The sequence below is a fragment of the Lampetra planeri genome, chromosome 14 (assembly GCF_965212315.1).
Source record: "Lampetra planeri chromosome 14, kcLamPlan1.2.h2, whole genome shotgun sequence".
Lineage (NCBI taxonomy): Eukaryota > Metazoa > Chordata > Hyperoartia > Petromyzontiformes > Petromyzontidae > Lampetra > Lampetra planeri.
Genome location: NC_136120.1, coordinates 914,151 through 935,180, shown reverse-complemented (window position 1 = coordinate 935,180; position 21,030 = coordinate 914,151). Strand labels below are relative to the sequence as shown.

Genomic DNA, 21,030 nt, shown 5'->3' with positions numbered 1-21,030 from the left:
CCCTCGCCACACGCGCGCCCCCTCCTCATCGAGTCCATAAATGGGTTCAAGTGATCGAACATCTGATGCTAATACCTTAACATCGCATCGTATTCCAGAGGAGCCAGAGAATAACAAACCACTACTACCGATCCTTCGCTTAGAAAACAAATCTTGATTTATTTATGTCCGTTTTTAGATGTTGTTGTTTTCCCTTGGGTTTTTTTTAATATAAGCACGTATCATGTATCAAAATTCCGCTCGGTAAAGTCGACGCCTATGGCACTCGTATAGGAGGGGGAAACTGGAACGCAGAGAGCCGCGTTCGTGACATTGAAAAAAGGGGGGTTAATGTTTCCAGTGGGCCACGGACTTTTCGAGAACACGAGAACATGACAGACGGATACGACTGTTGCACCACTTAACCGGACGGTGTACACAATTAGCCTAACACTGAAGAAACACTGTGTGCTCGATTGGAACATTATTCATGTTGTACACGTAAGTATATATATACAGTACAACGTCACGTGGTGTAATGAGAGGCTATTACGCAAGGGGCAAGAAGGAAAATGTCGATGGTGATTAGCAATAGGACATCTTCTCTCAGCAGATTCATGGACGACAAGGTCTTGGAACAACGCATGTGACATTTATTAAACCAATGGCCAAAATTACGAAATCACTTTTTTTGTAGTAAGTCAAATGACAAAATATCATACAGATACAAATTTTCGATAAGCTTAGTCCAATTTGTTGTTGCTGTTGTAGCTGTGTTTGCCTTTATCCCTTTTTTTTGTAATACAGTATTTGTATTTTGATTGTCTTTTATCTACAAATCCCAACAATATACAATACACTGTATCCCGAACAGCCATTCATCTACTCTAATTTCCCAGCACACCATTTAAAATGACACGAAAACATTGATAGTGTTGAACATATTATTATCACGAGAATTCACTGATATACTGTAGCAAATGAAACGTGCACCGTATTTACAATCCCCAATAAAACTGCACATAAATAAATAGACATTCACGTCAAAAAGACTCCCCCCCTCCCGCATCCCCCTCCACCCCTCCCCTCCACCCCCCTCCCCCCACCCCTCCCCTCCCGCCCTCCCTCCCGTCGAAATTATATCCTAAATCGAGCGAAAGAGCCGAAACTCGGACCTGTCCAATGTGCGAGTCGGCACAGCACTGGAGGCTACGACGCACTCAGCTGGAGAATTAACCGCTAACAATTTGGGGCAGTCTGTTTAACACGGGCGACACAATTAGAATGCATTGAGGACCGTTGACCCGTGGCACGGGGGAAATAATAAGGGAGGGGGGGGGGCTGGACGAAGAGAAACCCTCTTCAACAGCGATTGAATCGCGTATTCGTAGGCGGCTCTCTCTCTCCGTGGTCTTCTTCCGCTTATTATTTCGTTCGCTGCCTTTTAGTGGTGTTGTTTTTTCCCCCCTCTCCTAAATTTGAGACAACGCGGCTATAAACTGAAACCACTGGAAGGTGAACAGAGTCCCGGTTTCAGAGCGTCCTTCCTTGCCCGATGTCACGGATAGAGCTTGCTTTGTTTGTGTTATCCTCCTTGCACACGCGACGACGACTTTCATCCTCCACACTCTCCTCCTCCACCACCTCCTTCTCCACCTCCCAGCCCCCTCCAGCATCATCACTTTCGGTGCTTCTCGTCTTTGTCGCTCGCTTTGCCCGAGTTCTCCGCATTACTGTGACTGTTGCTGGAGCTGTTCAGGTACATCTTGTCCATGGCCTTCAGAGACTCGTTCAGGTAGTTCTGCAGGGCGGTCATCGCTGCGCAGATGGCGGGGCTGCCGAAGCCGTGCGTGATGAGGCTGAAGTGCGTTAGGCAGCTCTGAATGCCCGGCTCCAGGATGGGGGGAGGTCGCGTGTTGCCCAGCGGGGAACGGTCCTGTGTCAACAGGTCCATGAACTCTTTACAGATTTGCCTGCGAGTGAAGAGAAAGGTGGTGTTGAGGGGAGGGGGGTAGGGAAACGGGATAGGGGGAGGAGAGTGGCGGGGAGAGAGGGTGAGGTGAGTGCGGTGTTAAGCCGCGAGCTTGTCTCTTTGGCGAGAGTCCGTTTAAATAAATACGGGGCAGTTTTGAGATCAACCTGGCGATGTGCACGTATCAATAATACCTAATTTACACGTCACAGTCATTTGTCAAGCCTCCTGTCGGATCAATCGTGTCGTGTCGGTCACGAGGGCTCTTTGGCCATACTTCGGGTCCAACGAACGGTTGCGTGAAGGGGACCCGTTCAGATATTATAACTCTTGACTAAAAGCTTTTGTGACTGCAGGAATTCATATTCTTTGGATCTTTCGGTAAAGTTACGTAGATAAGTTCAAAGAAAAAAATAACAAAAAAACGACGACGTTTTGATCACAACACAAGCGATCGTCATCAGGAGGAAAGATGATGACGATCGCTTGTGTTGTGATTGAAACGTCGTAGTTTTTTGTATTTTTTTGTTGTTTACTTTGAACCTATCTACGTGACTTTACCGAAAGACCGAAACAATAGACTGTTAGCCATGGCCAGGAATCGAACTCAAGCGGCGCTGGGTTCACGGTGAAGTGTGCTAACCAGTGCGCCACCACTCCCCCCGTGAATTAATAGAGGTCAAACATATTAACTCAACTTCCGTTTTCTGTATCCTCACATTAAAATTAAATATATCTACATATTTTAGTATATTCGCTTTCGTTTTTCCGGCACCACCTTAACCCTTTAGTCACGCGATCTTTGTGCTCATCAGTAGAGTAAACACATTGAAATATGTTAAATATATCCCGTTAAATGTGATATGTCACGAATGTTTTGCGGGGAATTTACATATCGATGTACGGCGTTATTATATGCTGCTGTAGTGTGCAATGATGCATTATTGCAATACGCAAGTCTATTTTCTCATACATTCATCTTAGAACGCAACACAAGTACCTGAGCTGCGTTCGGTATAATTTAGAATAAATGAATTAAACAATTATAATATTATTATCACACACGTGATGGTCACTTGCGAAGCAGTCCTCAATGTAACGAAATCGGGCAAGTAGTTAAACAACAGTAGCAAGCATCACCATACAATACAGTCTACATGCAGTCTACATGCGGTCTACATGCGGTCTACATGCGGTCCACATGCGGTCTACATGCAGTCCACATGCGGTCTACATGAGGTCTACATGCAGTCTACATGCGGTCAACATGCGGTCTACATGCGGTCTACATGCGGTCTACATGCGGTCTACATGCAGTCTACATGCAGTCTACATGCGGTCTACATACGGTCTACAACGCGTTCCAGCGGGTTACTCCCCTTAAACAACGCACGCACGCACAGGCACTAAATTACACTCAGGACATCTTTTAATTGAAAAAATTGAAGCACCGAAACAATTTTTTTTCGTACTTTGCGCTGGCATATTATCGTGTGGGGGGTCCAAATGAATGAAACGTGAATGGACGTTTATATAGCCTCCCTCACACGCGCAACGGTGTCATTGGTTTTTATTGAGCTGGATTCAAGAGAAGGCAAAGCGCCGCATGCAATGACCCGTGTAATGCCGCATATAAACTGTAATTACTTAAGAAATTTTATATATATATATATAATTTTACTGTAGACAAATCGTACAGGTAAACACACGTGGCGATTATTGTTTTTTTAATTTCCGTAATTTTAATAACGCGGACCGTGTGTTTTGTTTTTATCACTATAATCGATACTCATTTATCTTTACGGTAACTCGATACATTCGTCAATACACCCCTCCCCTAATGGGAAACCCCACGGACGAACGTTTCGGGCAATGCTCCCTTCTCCAGCAGCTATGAAGAATGGGCCGCTGTCGAGTTTGTGTTATTGTTCGCGTGTGCACCACCGCCTACACAGCAGACTGTATACAATAAAAGCTTACAATTAAATTACATGTTTTTTCTATTTAAAAAAAACATTCTCGTATTAACAATGTGCTTACACATGAACCTTACATTTACGTAGATACCTATATACCTATTTTTTTAATTATCCAATTCTCAAAACGTGTCGATAGCTCTTCATCGGTAGCCTCATTGCGTGACCTTCGCATTAAGGCGGTCGACAGATCAACATCGACTCTGAGCAGCAATTGCCAATTAACGGCTCCACTCGAACGCTGGATTGCCACGTGCGCCGAGGTGCCGTTTTAATTAACCTCGCAACTGGCGCGCTCCTCAAACGCCAACTGTGGGGAATTGTCGCAAATCGCTTCGCGTCGCTGCCGAGGCCAGCGCCCCCGTGCACGTGACTGTCGTCGAGTGCACAGGCGCTGCAACTGCTCCCGAAGGACGCGCACGACGGGGAGACGAACACGGGGCACGACATCAATCCTCGTGCCAGGCTCGTGCCAACCAACGACGCTACTGCTCTGGACAACGGTGTCCGCTCTATCCCGAACCGCGACCCTATCCGTATGCATCCATGAATGTCGAACTTTTTTCGCACCGTACGTAGCCAACCGCGCTAATCGGAGGTGCGGGAGAAGGAAAACAATGAACTAGGCTATGCGTTAATTGTGTGTTGACCGACCCTCTGTGTTGTATTACATTACATTTCGATATTTTACTAGGTTATTTAATTTTAGTGTGTCTTTCTCCTGATTTTCAGGCTTGCTTGCTGTGCCATCGTACTCGCAGCACCACGTTTTCTTTTGGACCACTCATTGATATGCTAATTTTTTCTAACCCCCCTCCCTCTCTCTGCCTCCGCCCCCCCCTCTGTCTATTTAAGGCCACCCCACAGAGACGATCACCCCTCTCTGTCACCTGTGTTGCTCTCGCTATGTATGTATCTTGTGATATCTGTCTGCTAATATGTCTGTCTATAGTTTTCTGGTTAGATATTATGTCGCTATTTCATTATACCTGATGATGATTGCTTGTGTTGCAATCGAAACGTCGTATTCTATTATTTAATTTAATTTATTATTTTATCTTTAGACGTGACTTAACCGAAAGAACCAAATAATAATTCCTGCAGTCACGAAAGTTCTAAAATTAAGATTGAACCACTTCTACGGGGAAGTTTTAAGCTTATCTTTTTTCTCTCTCTCTGGCGACTTGTTTTATCTGCCTGTGTCCTCTTTAGAATGTTCACACTTAAATTCTAACTTAGCAATCTTTGAAATACGTAATCAACCAGGCTATGCGTTAATTGTGTGTTGACCGACCCTCTGTGTTGTATTACATTACATTTCGATATTTTACTAGGTTATTTAATTTTAGTGTGTCTTTCTCCTGATTTTCAGGCTTGCTTGCTGTGCCATCGTACTCGCAGCACCACGTTTTCTTTTGGACCACTCATTGATATGCTAATTTTTTCTAACCCCCCTCCCTCTCTCTGCCTCCGCCCCCCCTCTGTCTATTTAAGGCCACCCCACAGAGACGATCACCCCTCTCTGTCACCTGTGTTGCTCTCGCTATGTATGTATCTTGTGATATCTGTCTGCTAATATGTCTGTCTATAGTTTTCTGGTTAGATATTATGTCGCTATTTCATTATACCTGATGATGATTGCTTGTGTTGCAATCGAAACGTCGTATTCTATTATTTAATTTAATCTATTATTTTATCTTTAGACGTGACTTAACCGAAATAACCAAATAATAATTCCTGCAGTCACGAAAGTTCTAAAATTAAGAATGAACTATTTTCTTGAGAACTACGTCTTGGACTTTAGTTTTGCTTTCCTTCCCCCGCACCTCCGATTTCTACATGCACACAACGGCCATTGTTCCTAGATCAATTCTGACCGTGGCAGAAGCACGGTGCTTTGTCACTGCATGGCATTAGGGGCCATCCATTTAGCACGAACGCAAAAATATGTTAAAACAGGATCCCTCCCCCCTCCCTGTACGCACGCGGACTTTTTACCCCCCCCCCCCCCCACCTGTGTACGTAGCTTGACGCACCCCCCCCCCCCCCCGAATCCTATAGAACGGCCAATATTTAATCCACGCAGAAACGATCAAGGATGAATAATATTAACGTGTTTAAGAAAACAGACAGTCCACCGCCGGACTATCTAACTCATTTTAAGGCCAATGTAGACAAATTATTATCGAGGCTTCACTCCCCCCCGTTTCCGATGCGTACGCACATTGTCAGTAGACCCCCCATACGCAAGCGAACGCATTTGGGTTAACCCCCCCTCCCCCTCCATGCGTACGAACTAAATGGACGGCCCTTTACCGCTGCTTATTGCTTAGACGCCATGCACACAGTCTTCATGTACAATCACAGTCAAGCATTGCACTGAAGCAAAATAAATACCAAATGATGTGTTCAATATGAAGATGCGTGCACCCCTCTGTCAATCCACTGCTGCGTAAAACAAACAAAAGCCTCTCCCCCATGCCGTGTCAGTCACGAGGGTTCTCGTTCGGCGATATTTCACCCGGCCGGTTCTAGTGCGGGACGGTGAGGATGGTTGGTGCTGGGCAGAACCGATCCGTGCCTCGCTCGACACTCGCGTTAACCGTGGGCACCGGGGGGAGGAGGGGGGGCGGAATCGAACTCGGGTATTGGACGGCTCCAATAACGCAACCACCGCGCTCCCACTCGAACGCATTCAGCGTGAGGAGGCGATATCCTGAAGGCTGGACACGCAGACCTAAGTCGACGACGACGACGACGACTTACGACTCTCGCTCATCAACCGCGCACGCCGCACGCGCTGACAGATGCCCGCGCGATCGCGCTGCGATCAAGCGCCGCCGCCAGAGTGGCGCGCGATTGGCGTCCGCGCGGACGTGGAGTGATCGTTTAATCACCACCGCGCACTGGAACGCGCATAATGAGCAGCGCCATCAGTCAGCGCCGGCACCCGCAGCACAAAGGGGGAGGCCCCGTCTCGAGGGGGATGGGTGATGAGAGCGACGCAACGTGAGGTCCAATCAATGCCGCCTCTGTCACGATCCATTTGCTGTCATAACAACAACAATAAAAAGAAGCACGTCTCCTCTGGACAAGGAACGACGCTGCTCTTAATTTGAACCGTTTGAGACTCGTACTTCGGATGAAGCAGTCTTCCCCTCGCCCCGCGCCCTTACTCGCGTGACGGGGCGCTTTGGTGCCAAGGGGGTTGGTGAATCGCGCAGAGATTGGGCTTCGAAGGTGGCCAGGATGTGGCTGGCAGTAGCGAGAGAAATATGTTTGTTCGCCCGTCTGTGCGGACGTTGGCAGCGTCATCCACTCGTTCGTTCGGTGGGTGTTAGCCGGGTGCTTCGGTCGCCGCAAGGAATTATGGCAGATGGTCAAGAACGCTGACGGGCTGTCAGCGAATGAAAAGAACTGCGTCCAAGAGGACTTCCATCAATAAGGTGGAGCGATGAAGTTATCTCGTGTGCAGGTGCTAGGTTGGTTATTATATCGCGGATTGACGAGGCCTTCATACATCAGTGGGTTGACCATGGCTGCTGCTAATGATGATCATGATGACAGCGACTTCGGTTTCTCCCCACACGCAGAACACTCGGTGCTTTTTCTGGAAGACTTTGCTGTTTTTTCCTGGATTTTTCTGTTTGCGCATAGTCACTTTAATATGTTTCTTGTTCATATTTTCGTTTGTTGCGGTTGCACCCGATTCAAGAGCCGAATGGCTCGCAGGGCTATACCAAATAAATGAAACTGAAACTAGGATTTGGACAAACTCCCCAACGTGAAATTGAAACTTCAAACTCATGGGGACTTTTGCGTATTGAAAAACAAAAGGTTGCATGGTGATTGCAAATGGAGTGAGCCGATCAGCAGGTCGTGTGTCGTGGGGTAGGGTATGAGAACTCCCACCTCTTCCAAGACGTCTGACCAGCGTGGAAGAGTAGGCCAAACACCCTCGTGAGCAGGCAATTGCAGAGCTGCGCCTTTATCGTCCATTGTAAAGAGAAGGGGCAACTGGCCCTGGCAAACAGATGGTGTCCTCATGACAACGTTGTTTTGGATTAGGTCACGTAAATGTAACAGTGTCCTAAACCCACTTCCACACGACACAGCCAATTAGTAATGTTTGTCACGTGAACAGAATGTGCAAATTATTTACTACTTCAGCACCACCGGTGTGTTGGAGAGCAAAACCCACGACATATGTAATTGAGTGCGACGTTTCGCTGGTGATCACAACAACCGGCATCATCAGGCATGTTTGGTATGTTCAGTTCACGTGACCAACCTGACTAATTGGCAGTGTCGGGTGGAGGTGGGAGTACAGCACATTTACATATACGCGATGTTAGCCCCCCCCAAAAAAAGCCTTATCATGAACAACATTGGTCGCCAAAGCCTGCGTTGTTAGATGATGAACCATCGGGAGCGCATCTCGAAATCCGTAACGTCAGCGTTGCAGATGGCGAGCATTGATGAGCACGTCCCAAGGACATGTCCCGGGGGAGGCATTCCTCCTCACGACAAACTCGCCGGTACACATACGACTAAACGATACACATTTTTTTTTATCTTACCAGGTAAGGCCCACCGAGCTAGAGAGCTCTTTGTCAGAAGCGACCTGGACACAAATGGTAGCCCAACAAAGTGGATCATCATCACGTGGAAATTTAGCAGCCAAATACTCTGAGCGCATGTTGATTCTAAATGTAGAGGGAAAAACCGGAGTGCCCGGATGAAAAATCCACACGACCACGGGGAGAGAGGATATACAAACTCTAAATATACAGGCGTCGTTAGGGTCGGGATCGAACCCACGACCTCCTGCATAAAAGGCGAGGGAGTTTACATCTCCTAGAGGCCTTCTCGCCACCGCACATCGTGCAGTACACCACGAACAAGCGGCCACAGATTGCTCCCTTCGTCAACGGTGGAATCGAACCACATCGGTTTGCACTTGTACATACGTACATGTTGTACTTCTTTAGCACCATACGTCGCCAACCGTGCACAATCCGAGGTGCGAGCACGGAGAGCAATACCCCAACTTACGTCCCCCCCCCCCCCCCTTTGCCGTCGTTTCTCAAATACGCCGTCGCTTTACGAGTCCCACTAACCAATTTGCGACGCCTCAACCCCACGCACTCCCGTCATCGATGGCATCGTCCGTCCAACCCACTACTACCACTGACCCTACTACCACTGACCCTGTCAATTGCTTTGATTTGACATCGTTTCAATATTCGTCGTCGCACCTTTCAGAAACGCAATCCCCCCCCCACTCCACCCCCAACGTACACCGGGGCATTACTGTACAGGGTGGTCCAGACGTCTTGTGACCCACAATTAATTTGACCTCTAACATTTTTTCCCCTTTGCATATGCCTTTCTGTTTTAAATAAACCTTGTGGTGCTACATGCTCTTAGCGAGCACCTGTCAAGTCCAGAATGACATCGCAAGATCGTTGAGAGATGGGCGACACTTTGCGGAGACCTTCATCCAGCAGTGGAGTAAGGTCTTGGCTCCGCACGGCGGGGTGGTGTGACCGGTAACCCACGCTCGTCCGCTTTGACCTCCACAGTACTCTCCTGGCGTTCACACACCGCCCCAGGTACTGATTCCAGTCTGAGCCGACCTAGAGGAGGTCCATGACCGGATTAAGATATAACTCAACACCGGTGTTAGCCGTGGTCGGGAATCGAGCTCGGGTTGGCTGTCATCATCAGGGCAGTGCACTAACCACTGCAGGAGCGCCTGCCACCAACCAAAGACAAATATCCCCCATATAGCCTTAAGAGAGTGTTGGGGCAAGTGCTGCTAGCGAGCAACTATGAAGGCCGTCACGGTACACGAGGGCCAACACCACGCCCTGCCGCCTTTGTCTCCCCAGTGGCGATGTTCACACCAGTTACTCATTTGTGGATGAGTCGACCTAGGGGAGGCCCAGGACCGGCTCGGCTAATCGTCACCAGTGTTGGCCGTGAGCAGGAATCGAATCCGGGTCGCCAGGTTCATAGCACAGCACGCTAACCGTTGCACCACCGCTCCCCATGCCAACCAACCAACGCACACACACACACAACCGTCCTACGAGAGAACGCCTATGTGGCCCTGGAGGCGTCACACTTTGAAAGCCAGCGTGCAGCGGGGGACCTACTTTGTGGCCAGGAGCATGTTCTTGCGACTGTGCAGATCTCCTGGGTCCGAGTGCTGGCGATTTAGAAAGTCAGCTGCGGCCTTAGCAGGGAATTCTGTCTCGCAAACAAATCCAAAATCCCGGGCGAGGTGCACCGCTTCTCCTGCTCGAGAATAAAACAAGACACGCGCACACAGACGGACAGACAGGCACGACGATCCCCCATGTAGCCTTTCACAGACTGTTGAAACAAGCGCTGTTAGCGAGCGCCTATTAAGGCCCGAACGGGGCCACCTTTGACCTCTCAACACTCTGCATTGATACTCCCACTCCGCATCAACCGGTTACTCATTTGAGGCTGAGTCGAGCTAGGGGAGGCCCATAACCAGTCCTGTGTGCTCTAGCCACTACACTTACGGACGTGCGCATGCCCGCACATGCGCGCACTAACATCGTCATGCTCGGTCACATAGTGCCTTTTGACAGGATGCCACTTCGAGACAGGCTCCTATGCGCAGGCTGCCCGTTCTGAGCAATCAGGTTTCATTCATGTCCAGGCTAAGACAATCGATCTACGCATCTGCCCGTGCAGACGCGTCTCCTCTGGATTGTGCAAAATATATCCGTGATGCATGCGATGTGTCGGAAATGTGCACGCGAGTCTCCATCCAAAAATGTTTGCGTGCGGTCTTTGAGGTTTGGTGATTCCTTATCCCCCCCCCCCACCCCCCCTAGTGGAGCATGTGAATGTGATTTGTTGTTGTTAAAATTACCAAACGGCTTGCCCCCTGCTTGTCCTCCTGTCGCATACAATAATGAACTCAAGTCCGCCATCTCCGTCGTTTTGAGCTGAGCGGCTACGCAGAGCACTGTGCGGCAGCATATGCGCAATGGTGTACGTCGAACTTCTTTCGCACCGTACGTAGGCCACCGTGCTAACGATGATGGGGTCAGCTTGACACACAAAGGATTCGTCATTTCCTCTTTAATGTGTTACTTAAGAGGCTTTTTTTTTGCACGTGTACAGTATAATGTGACTCGATCTTTTTACGAATTGTTGCACTGTATTTGCTACACTATCTATGCGAGCACTGGTGCTCGTAGGTAGCAAATCGTGAACACTTCTGCTCTCGCCGCTGCCACCGCTGCTGATGTGGATTCTAGTCTGAAGGCGGCGGTTTTAAAAGGCGTGACATAGAAGGCGCTCAGGGCTGAAGCGCTCGACTGCAGCATGTGCGGGATAGAATGGGATTCGGACGTTTCCACAAGGCACAAAACACACGGCGTTTGAGGCTGTCACCGCCGCAGCCCAAATATCGTTCATTGGGGCGACGCGGCGTTTTTAACCGCGTAGGAAATGGGCACTCCGCGCTCGTAATTAGACATCGGGTAATGAATGTAATATTTTATGTGGGCAAACGAAGTGATTAGGCGAAATCTATTTACGCGGAGAGAATTCTCGTTATGCTTAACGAGACGTAATGAACAAATAATGTTATATTATTTTTGCTTTAATGAGGATGCATTCTTTGGATTATATTAAAAAGGGACCGACGATATGGGACGGGGAATGTCTGCTGCCTTGTTGTGCTGTGAGTCGCTCTGCTAATCTATTGTTGGGAGCGAACAAAACCCTAACGACCTCGGCGCTAAATGTAATAACACCATTCCTTTATATTACACGAAATAAATACTCGTTTAACAAGCGAGTGCAAATTTAAATTAACTTCTTCCCTGTTTTTACGATACATCACGTTAATACAATAACGGTGCGGAGACTTTTAATTTCGCTTATCAATTGTAACTAAAAAAAATGTAACATTCGATTCTGTTAGATGACAGCATCGTGTGGCAATTATAAACTCCACATTGTAGTCCGTATGGACTGCTCATTAAGCACACAGGCAGAACTTATGTAACAAATTCAATCGAGACGCTGCAGAGCCACGCATTTGAGTACATGCATTGGCAGGGCTCCATCGCCTGGAAGGGAGTTGATCTCAACAACAACAGCCACGTGGGCAAACTCACGCAGGATTTGTTTAAAGCTACCCTGAACTGCCAAAACCGGTGCAGAGTTGCTTTGCTTAAACAACTGACGCTGTTTAACAGAAGCCCAGAAGGCCGATATGCCGATTGACTTAAAAATAAACGAATTCGTTTGACAGCGGGGACACGGAACGGAAGTCGATTCATATAGGGAAATAATCTGACGACGCTATAAGCGCCCTAAGCTCATATGCAATGCATTGAAGGGGTCACGGTTAAACATGTAAGGGCTGAGAACACGTGCAATATAGGCTACAACGTTGCTTCCACATGTGCTCCCACTGCTAAACGTAAAGGAGCAGCCCTGCAATTGCTCGCTCATGCCCCTGCTGAGGGGGGGGGGGGGCTACCCACACTTTACCCTACCACACGCGACCGAGAGGGGTGGGAGTTTTGGGAGGTGTGCTGGGGAGGGGGTGGAAATCAAAAAGAAAAATGGCTCGCCGGGAGGTTGAATGGAGGCAGTTAACGAATGGTGGACGTCTCCGCAGCAGTGTTAAGTCTGATAAGTGTTGTCTCGGCACAGACAGCAACAACCCAACCAGCGCGGCAGCGTCCCCGTGCCGACTGCGCGACGCAAACGTGTTGACGCCGTTCAACAAAAGAGCATCGTCTGAGTTGGGAGGGAGAGCTTCTCATTGGCAAGGCGCTGCCTTTACCCCCCTCCTCCTCCTTCTAGCCCCCCCAACCCCCACCGCCACAAAAAAAGGTGAGAAAGAGACGCTAATTTAGAGACGCTGCAGCAATTGTTTAAGCACCGGCTTCTATTGCGCGCGGCTTTTAAGTCACTTGAAGAAGGAGGAGAGAGAGAGAGAAAAACACCAGGGAGAGTTTGCTAAGGGGTATAGACGCTAATTATCCGAGTGTAATGAGACGTGAAACTGATTACTGGTTTGACTTTCCATCAAATCGCTCCGGTAAGGGAAGGTTTATAAAGTGGAGCAAAGAAAGATTGAGAGGGGGGAAGAAAGAGAGAGAGAGAGGGGCGGAAGCCACGACAAAGTGACGCGGTAATTGAGACGCGGATTTTCGGCCGTCTTCTTCTTACCCTCCACCAAGGAGGTGAGCAAAGTGACGTTGGCGGCCTTGCGTCGCCCCGCCGGCAGATTCAGACCGATTTTGTCCAATTTTTCCCGTAACGATCTTCCGCCGTTCTTCGACTTTGCCCTGTTGAGAACAGCAACAGCAGCACACCACCACACGCATACGCACACACACACACACGCGCACACACACGCACACATACACACGCGCACACACGCACAACACGGTTTGTTTGTGGCCGCTTACAATTGGGCTCGTGGTGCGCAGGTTTCAATGCTAGTAACACAAACGAGCGCAAACGCATTCGGCCATAAACACTGCCCTAAAAGGAAAGCATACATAGAAGAAGACGTGAGAACATATACAGCATGATGTATGTAACAACGATCTCCCGTATAGCCTGAACAGGCTGCTGGGCCAACTGCTGTTAGCGAGCACCGATGAAGGCCAGCACGGCCTTTGTCTCCCCAGTGGCCATGATTTTACACATCGCACCAGGAGAGGCCCAGGTCCGGTTGAGATAATCGTCACCGGTGTTGGCCGTGAGCGGGAATCGAACCACGGTCGCCAGGTTCGTAGCGCAGCGCGCTAACCACTACTAGACTCTCGCTCACCACATGTCGATTGTATATAAGACACAACACAAAACAAAGTAGGGCTGAGCGATTTCGGGAAAATATCTATTTGCAATTTTTCTGAGCGATTTGAAATCGATTAATCGTTCGGCCCTAATACAAAGTTCCCCACCGCCCCGGACAGCTTTGAACATACTATTGGGACAAGTGCTGTGAGCGAGTATCTTTAAAGGCAGACAATATGCACTGGGTCGTGAGGATAGCAAGTTCCAGCACCCCCCCCCCACACACACACACCCTGATGATCTTTAAAACATTTAAGGCTGAGTCGACCTAAGGGAAATGTTGAAGATCGGTTCAAATATCACTCGCGGACCCGGAATCTCTAACTCTGGGAGCCACGTTAGCTATTCACACGCTGACAGTTTATCATAACATTGTTACAGCCCTTTGTCAGGACAACGTGTCGGTCACGCGCGTTGATTGACCATACTTCAACAAGCTGGTGGGTGGACGTGGTTGAAGAAAGGGGTCACAAGGACTGTCCGGCCCAGATATCACTCGCTATCAATGTCAGCTACGGCCGTGAATTGAACTCAGGTGGCCGGAGTTGTATAACGCAGTACACTAAGCATCGCACCACCACGTGTACAAATACAAAGGTAAAGATCCCCCGTCTAGCCCTTACAGAGGCTGTTGGGGCAGAAAACGGCGCACAAGAGGGCGCAGTGGACAAGCACCACGCCCGGCCGCCTTTGTCTCCCTAGTGGTGATGTTTACACACAGCACCAGGTACTCATTCGAGGCTGAGTCGACCTACGGGGAGGTCCATGACTGGTTCAGATTATTGTCACTGGTGTTGACAGTGAGCGAGAATCGAACTCGGGTCGCCCAGAGGCCCACATTACCACACGTGTCCTAGAAGGGATCACATCTGCGCCCGTGTGTGTGTGTAAGCGACTGTGTAAGCGCGCAAGATTGTGCCCGATTTTATGTGGCACTGTGGCCTGCGCGTAAAGCTAATTGCATGGAACGCTGTCACGTTCAACTTGGGATTTTAATTTCAAACACAAAGTAATTATCGCAATTGTGGAGAGAGCGAATCATTGGTGTCAGCTTAAATATATATTAACGATATAAGCACTTGGTCGAGCAAAATGGCGATTTTTTTTCCACTCTTTAATGGAAGAGCGTTTCAGAACACGCGTTACTCCGCGCGCGTGTGTGAGATAGAGACTTGTGTACGGTGGGAAGTACAGCGGGTGACGAGCATTGCGAGCTGTAGAGACAGACAGAAGCGTGGTCTCTGGTCTACAGGGATGTCTGCCTCGTAGACTCATTGGTGTCCGTATGATGGCTGGTCACTTGGACAGGCAATGCTGCCGCTAAGGAGTTCAGAATGTTTACACTTGTACGTACGTTGAACTTCTTTCGCACCCTACGTGCCCAATCGTATTAATCGGAGGTGCGCGGGAAGGACAACAAACTAAACACAAAAATCACTTCTAAAGATATGAGTTTCCAATCCAGATTTAAAAGCGCTTAGCTCTAGTGGCTTCCTCATATCGGAAGAGCGTTCCAGACGGCCGCAGAAGCGCATCTGAAAGCGCGCGATGCAGTGCCCGTCTTTGTTCAATGGCCAGCCAAGAGCCGCTGCGAGGAGAATCGGAGCTCGCATGATGATTTATGCTCCTTGACGAGATCAACAAGGTGTTGTGGTTATTTTGTGACAAGCACTTGTATGTGTGTATAATGAGTGCGACCTCATCATAATCATGCACAACACATCCCTGAAGCGGTGAGACTACGCGGAGAGGGCAAACTAGGGAACATCGATCACCCCTTCTGCATGGCCATTGATTATATACGTACATCTGCGTCCAGCTGTCGGGTAATGGAAATGAGCGTTGCCAACCCATTTACCCTGCCGCACGCGATCATCGGAACCACACGGACTCCACAGTAGTTAACATTGCGATGTAGACTGACACTGCCGGACGCATAGCGGCGGGTGCGAACGGTTAGCGACGCGACAATGGCCACACGAGTTCACTTCCCCGTCACTATGAACACCAATGGCGAGTGATATCTGCATCGATACTCCCCACTTCAAGAAAGCCGAACCGGAGTGGTGAAGTATGGTCAAAACAACTCTTCACGACCCACACGGCATCGGGAGGCCTTCTTCCAGCAGTAGATTGACAAATACTGGCATACACTTGTTAATGATATTACAGACTGTAAGCGTAGGGATATGTAGGAAACTTTTACGATGTTTAATCCACATTGTCAGGGGAACAGAGATGATGTATGCAGAAGTTATACTGCACTAATGTATCCACCACATGTACTCTGAGTGTGTGCCTTCGAAATGATCTCCTGTCGCATCGTTCCAAACAGGCCATGCACAGGTAGAACATAAATAAAAACACGCCGAATCACTCAGCCACGTTGACCGTAATTTAATTTACGGTTTTCGCGACCTCTTATTTCATTCCGTCGGCGTTGATCGGTGAGGCCTAACGAAATCGCCGTTTTTCGCCGCGCGTAGAAGCGAGACGCCTTGTCGCCGCCGCCGCGTCAAGGAGGCGCTCGGAAAGTCATTTAACAGGGGGGGGGGGGGGGCGTTGTATTCCGCCAGCGCACGTGGCAATCACCACGCACTTGATGCGAACATCGATCGTGCGGCCACTTGGCGCGCGCGCCCACCCGCGCGCTGATCTGCAATTACGGTATCACGTGACCAAATGTTTCCCCCACCTTCCCCCCCAAAAATTCCCCCCACTAGTTACGCCATGAGCTGCTCAGCCAATGAGTGATCGGCAGGTGCCACTTTACAAACGAACCGCGTGCATGTCCAAATCGTCGACGGTTATTGGGGGGAGGGGAGGGGAGGCAGGCGGGCGGGGGGGTGTAGATGGCATTTGGCAAAGATCAGGGCGCCACGGTGTCGAGATGTTAAATACCTCGCCTTGTATACAGAAGGTCGTGGGTTCGATCCCAACCCTGACGCCTGAATATTTATGGTGTTCATGTTCTCCCTGTGGTCGCATGGATTTTTCTCCGGGTCCTCCGGTTTTCCCTCCAAATTTAGAGTGTTTGGCTGCTATACATTTCTCTTTGATAAGCCACTTCGTTGAGCAATCATTTGTGGCCAGGTCGTTTCTTAAAAAAAGCTATATAGCTCAGTGGGCTCAGTGCTCTCCAACACACCGGTGTGCTGTACTAGTAACGAATTGGCATGTTTTGATTACGTGACAAACCTTACTAATTGGCTGTGTCGGGTGGCGGGTTTAACGACACATTTATATTTCCGTGATCTAACCCCCCAAAAATACCTATATCATGGGCCTCACCTGGTAAAATAAAATAAAACATGTTTAGTCTTTAGTTTATAACGTGTGCGCACGGAAGAAGTAGAGGTCATTAAATGATCTCGAGTGAGTCGATGGTGCGACCAGTGGCCGAGGATAATGACGCAGTGGAAGGCAAAGGCGGGAGGGGTTGGGGGATCGAGGACGTACAATCACCGCCGGAGATGGAGCGGTGGAGGCGCGCACGCTTCTTTTTGGATTATTCATTATCATCCAGGATCGCGAGAGATGGTGCCGCCTCGGGGAGGCCTTAATCCCGCAGTGGATTGATTGGTCATAGCTCAGGATGACGACGGCGATGATGATGATAATGATGGAACATGTGTGGAAAAAATGTGTCTGCTAAACAGCAAAATATATACCGGGAATGTCAGCATGCTTTGCATGGCTTGATGTCATCACAAATTCCTCTATCTATAAAACTATAATTATGCATGCAGACACCTACCTCTTACGTAATAGTATATAACCTGTGGCCTTCACTATTCTCGTGCTCCTTAAATAGCGCGTTTGCGTCGAGCGAGATGAAATTTGCATACGTGCGGAGACACGTACGGGCTATCGATGGGTCGTGTTAGCAAATAAAATAAAACGCAATTTCTCTAAACAGAAAGACATTTGTCAACGCGTGTGCAGATGCATCATTCTCCGAGCTGTGTACCTACAGCTTACGGTAGCATTTTATGCAAGAAGCAATTTTATGAAGTGCATTTCCTTATATTGACAGATTAAACACGGGCGACAAACACAATGCGCTTGACGTATGCTCAAGGACGGGGGAATGAAAGAGCACACGCGCTAAATATATATATACATTTGAATTCAAGCCATCTTAAGTGCTTTTAATACATCAAATTATACGGCCTATTTCACTTCTCCGATTGCTGTTAAGCGCCATACAATACCGCCCACTCTTCAATATCTACACTGCATGTGGCCTGCAAACGATAGCCCCTACGTTGCGTGCTATTTTAGAATTAGTCGCTCAATTACTAAATTGCCCGAAAAGCTAAACGCGCAGGTCAATTACTGAACGTCAAAGGTGCCCTGCCCCCCACCCGACCAACACAAAATAAATTCGTTAAATGCAACTGACGATGACGATAGAGCGAAGTTTTGGTGTCGGAGGCGCCCTCCGCCTGTATGGTGAAGCCGAGGTGACGCCGACGCGCCCAAAGAAGCACGAGGCGAGGTTTGTTTCCGTCACGGATAAACCCGCAGCTCTCGGTGCATATTGCAACTGAAATGAGATTCGTCACGCGAGCGCGTCCCTTGCCTCGCTATTTACGCTGGGCAATTGCGCGTGTTGCGCGTGTTTGTCTGTGCGATGTGTTGGTGGTGGTGGTGTTGTGTGTGTTAAAGGAGACAATGGCTTCGATGAAAGGTAAAGATTTGGAAATTGCACTGCCTTGGTGTGCGTGCTTGCGTCTGCTCGCCTGCTCCAGATACAACAACAGCACACACACGCACGCAAATACGCGAGAAATCTGTCCAGGCCTTCCGATGACACTAAAACACCTGCACGACGCTACTTCTAAAAGGGGCTGTCATCAAGTTGCATGTTTAATGTTACAATAACAACAATAGCATGTCTTAGTATCACTTGATTTACAGCGCTTTGTCAATACACAAGTCGGAGTTACATCTGGTCCGGTTCCCGATCAATATTGGTTTAACTTTAGCCGCGCACAATATTTCTACGCTGACAGTCTACAACTACTGTTACTAGGTAATTACAGTCATTGCCAATACACCTCCAGACAAAGACCTATCCACGCCGTGTCATGCGTGGAGGTTGTTTGACCATACTTCACTACCCTGGTCAGTAACGGTATTGATGAAGAGTCATGCCTAGGATCGGTTCGGCTATAACTCGTCGTCGTCGCTGACGAAAGACGTGGTCGAGAATTGAACTCGGTTGGAAACGTGTTGGTATCGTAGTGTGCAAACTACAACGCCACCGCCCCCACCAATATCAATAACAAAATAGCTGCTGGACTGATGTTAGGCGCTACTTGAACGATAATTTAAAGTGAACCCTGAGACATGTGTACACATTGCGTACCCCACGATGTATTCCACATGTCAATTTGCACGCCATCATCCCTATTAAGAAGACGCGCTACAATACTGTTGTATATGTACCACACATATATATGTATCAACTCTGGATTTCAACGTGAATGCAATGGGCTATGCAGAGTACTTTAAAGTCACTCCCTCTCTGGCTGTGGGATTTATGTGCACGAACATTTTTAATTGCGGTACAAATAAACATGCCCGCTTTTTTGCAAGAATGGTGAACACGTAAAGGTTTTTTGTTTTGTTCTTGTTACAACGTTATCAATTATACAAGTAATTAAGCGGGCCCAACAAGCGAACAACAATAAGGCATTTGTAAACGTCTCCTTCGTCACCGGTTGTTCAGGGTGTTCTCTATGTAGCGCGGCAGAAAATGTGTTTATGCAACCCAAGCGCGCTCTTTCAAACACCGGCACACACACACACAGACTCGCACAACGATCCAGTTTCAGCGAAATAAGTTTGTCATTATGGGACAGGTGGTTTCCATAAATAAAAAAGGTATATAGGCTTGAACAATAGTTCAACTGTGCACCCCCCACCCCCGCCTATAAATAATGCAGCGTATATGAGCATGATGACAATAACGGATAAAAGACGCGCAATTAAGAGAGTGGCTCACACTGTCGTGCTAAGAGTCTGCGTGTCTGTGTGTGTGGTTTGTTTGTAAAATACACGGCATGCGTGGATGGCGGCGCCGCAGCAACGCAGAAGAAACCAAGAGCACGAGTGACCAAATAGTTGCTACCCTGGCTAACATGAAACGTATTCGACATGCAGTTCTGTGCCTCCACTCGTAAATAAAACGCCGTGTTGGTGTAGTCAATCGGCCGATTTGCATGGCCTTCCGAACCAATATTTTCCAGCAGCATTTGTATTGCGCACCGGACCGGTTCGGACCACCTAGGTCTCATCCGCAGCGTCAGGCTTGCTAAACAAATGACACTGTGGTTTGCTAATTATTATTGGCATGAGCACCCCAGGTAAATTATGGGGCCGAGATGTTTGTGGATAGATCTGTGTACCTGATCATTGGTGGGAAGCGGTAGTGTAGCGGCTAGTGCGTTGCGCTATGAACCTGGCAGTCCGGGTTCGATTCCCGCCGAGATGTTTCTGGATAGATCTGTGTACCTGATCATTGGTGGGGAGCGGTAGTGTAGCGACTAGTGCGTTGCGCTATGAACCTGGCAGTCCGGGTTCGATTCCCGCTCACGGCCAACACCAGTGACGATTATATGAACAGGTCCTGGGCCTCCCCTAGGTCGACTCAGCCTCAAATGAGTACCTGGTGCGATGTGTAAACATCGTCACTAGGGAGACAAAGGCGGCCGGGCCTGGTGTTAGCCACCCACCCCCTCGTCTGCGGTGCCGGCCTTTATAGGTGCTCGCTAACGCCACTTGCCCCTACAGTCTGTTAAGGCTATACGGGGGGATTTTTTTTGTCTGATCAACGTGATTATTTTTTTTAAAGAGGAGACACCGGAAGGTCAAAGTGATTACATGTTCGTCAAACAAACGATTGAGTTCAAGTCAGCACTCGATGGACAAACCTCCTGCCGCTCGCACGAGCAAGGAGTGCACTCTCCTTGCATGTGCACGCTGAGTATGAGCCTCATGCATGTGCACGCTGAGTATGAGTCTCTCGTTGAAGGCGAGGCAAGGACTCGGTGTGCACGTTTTTGGCTCACAATCGAGCATCGAATGTCCCCGCGGCATTGAGAGTTCGCGTACGTCTGCAGGCCCTTCTGTCAATCCGCTGCTGGATCAGGGGATGCCCCCATGCTGTGGCGGTCGTGGGGGGGGGGGGTAGCGGGGAGGGGCGGCGGGGTTATATGACCA

The 21,030-nt window shown here is 48.8% G+C and overlaps 1 protein-coding gene across 3 annotated transcripts in view; it reads right to left on the bottom strand.

Moving 5' to 3' along the window:
* Positions 1 to 1,407: 1,407 nt before the first annotated feature.
* LOC144722275 (transcription factor AP-2-beta-like) overlaps positions 1,408 to 21,030 on the bottom strand; it is a 38,775-nt gene continuing 19,152 nt past the window's right edge. For all 3 annotated transcript variants that reach the window (XM_078600374.1, XM_078600372.1, XM_078600373.1), the window contains 3 exons: positions 13,165 to 13,283; positions 10,089 to 10,230; positions 1,408 to 1,952 (listed from right to left, as the gene is read on the bottom strand). In XM_078600374.1, coding sequence (XP_078456500.1) covers positions 1,658 to 1,952; positions 10,089 to 10,230; positions 13,165 to 13,283 — 556 coding nt within the window. In that variant the 3' untranslated portion in view covers positions 1,408 to 1,657. The remainder of the gene's footprint in view (positions 1,953 to 10,088; positions 10,231 to 13,164; positions 13,284 to 21,030) is intronic.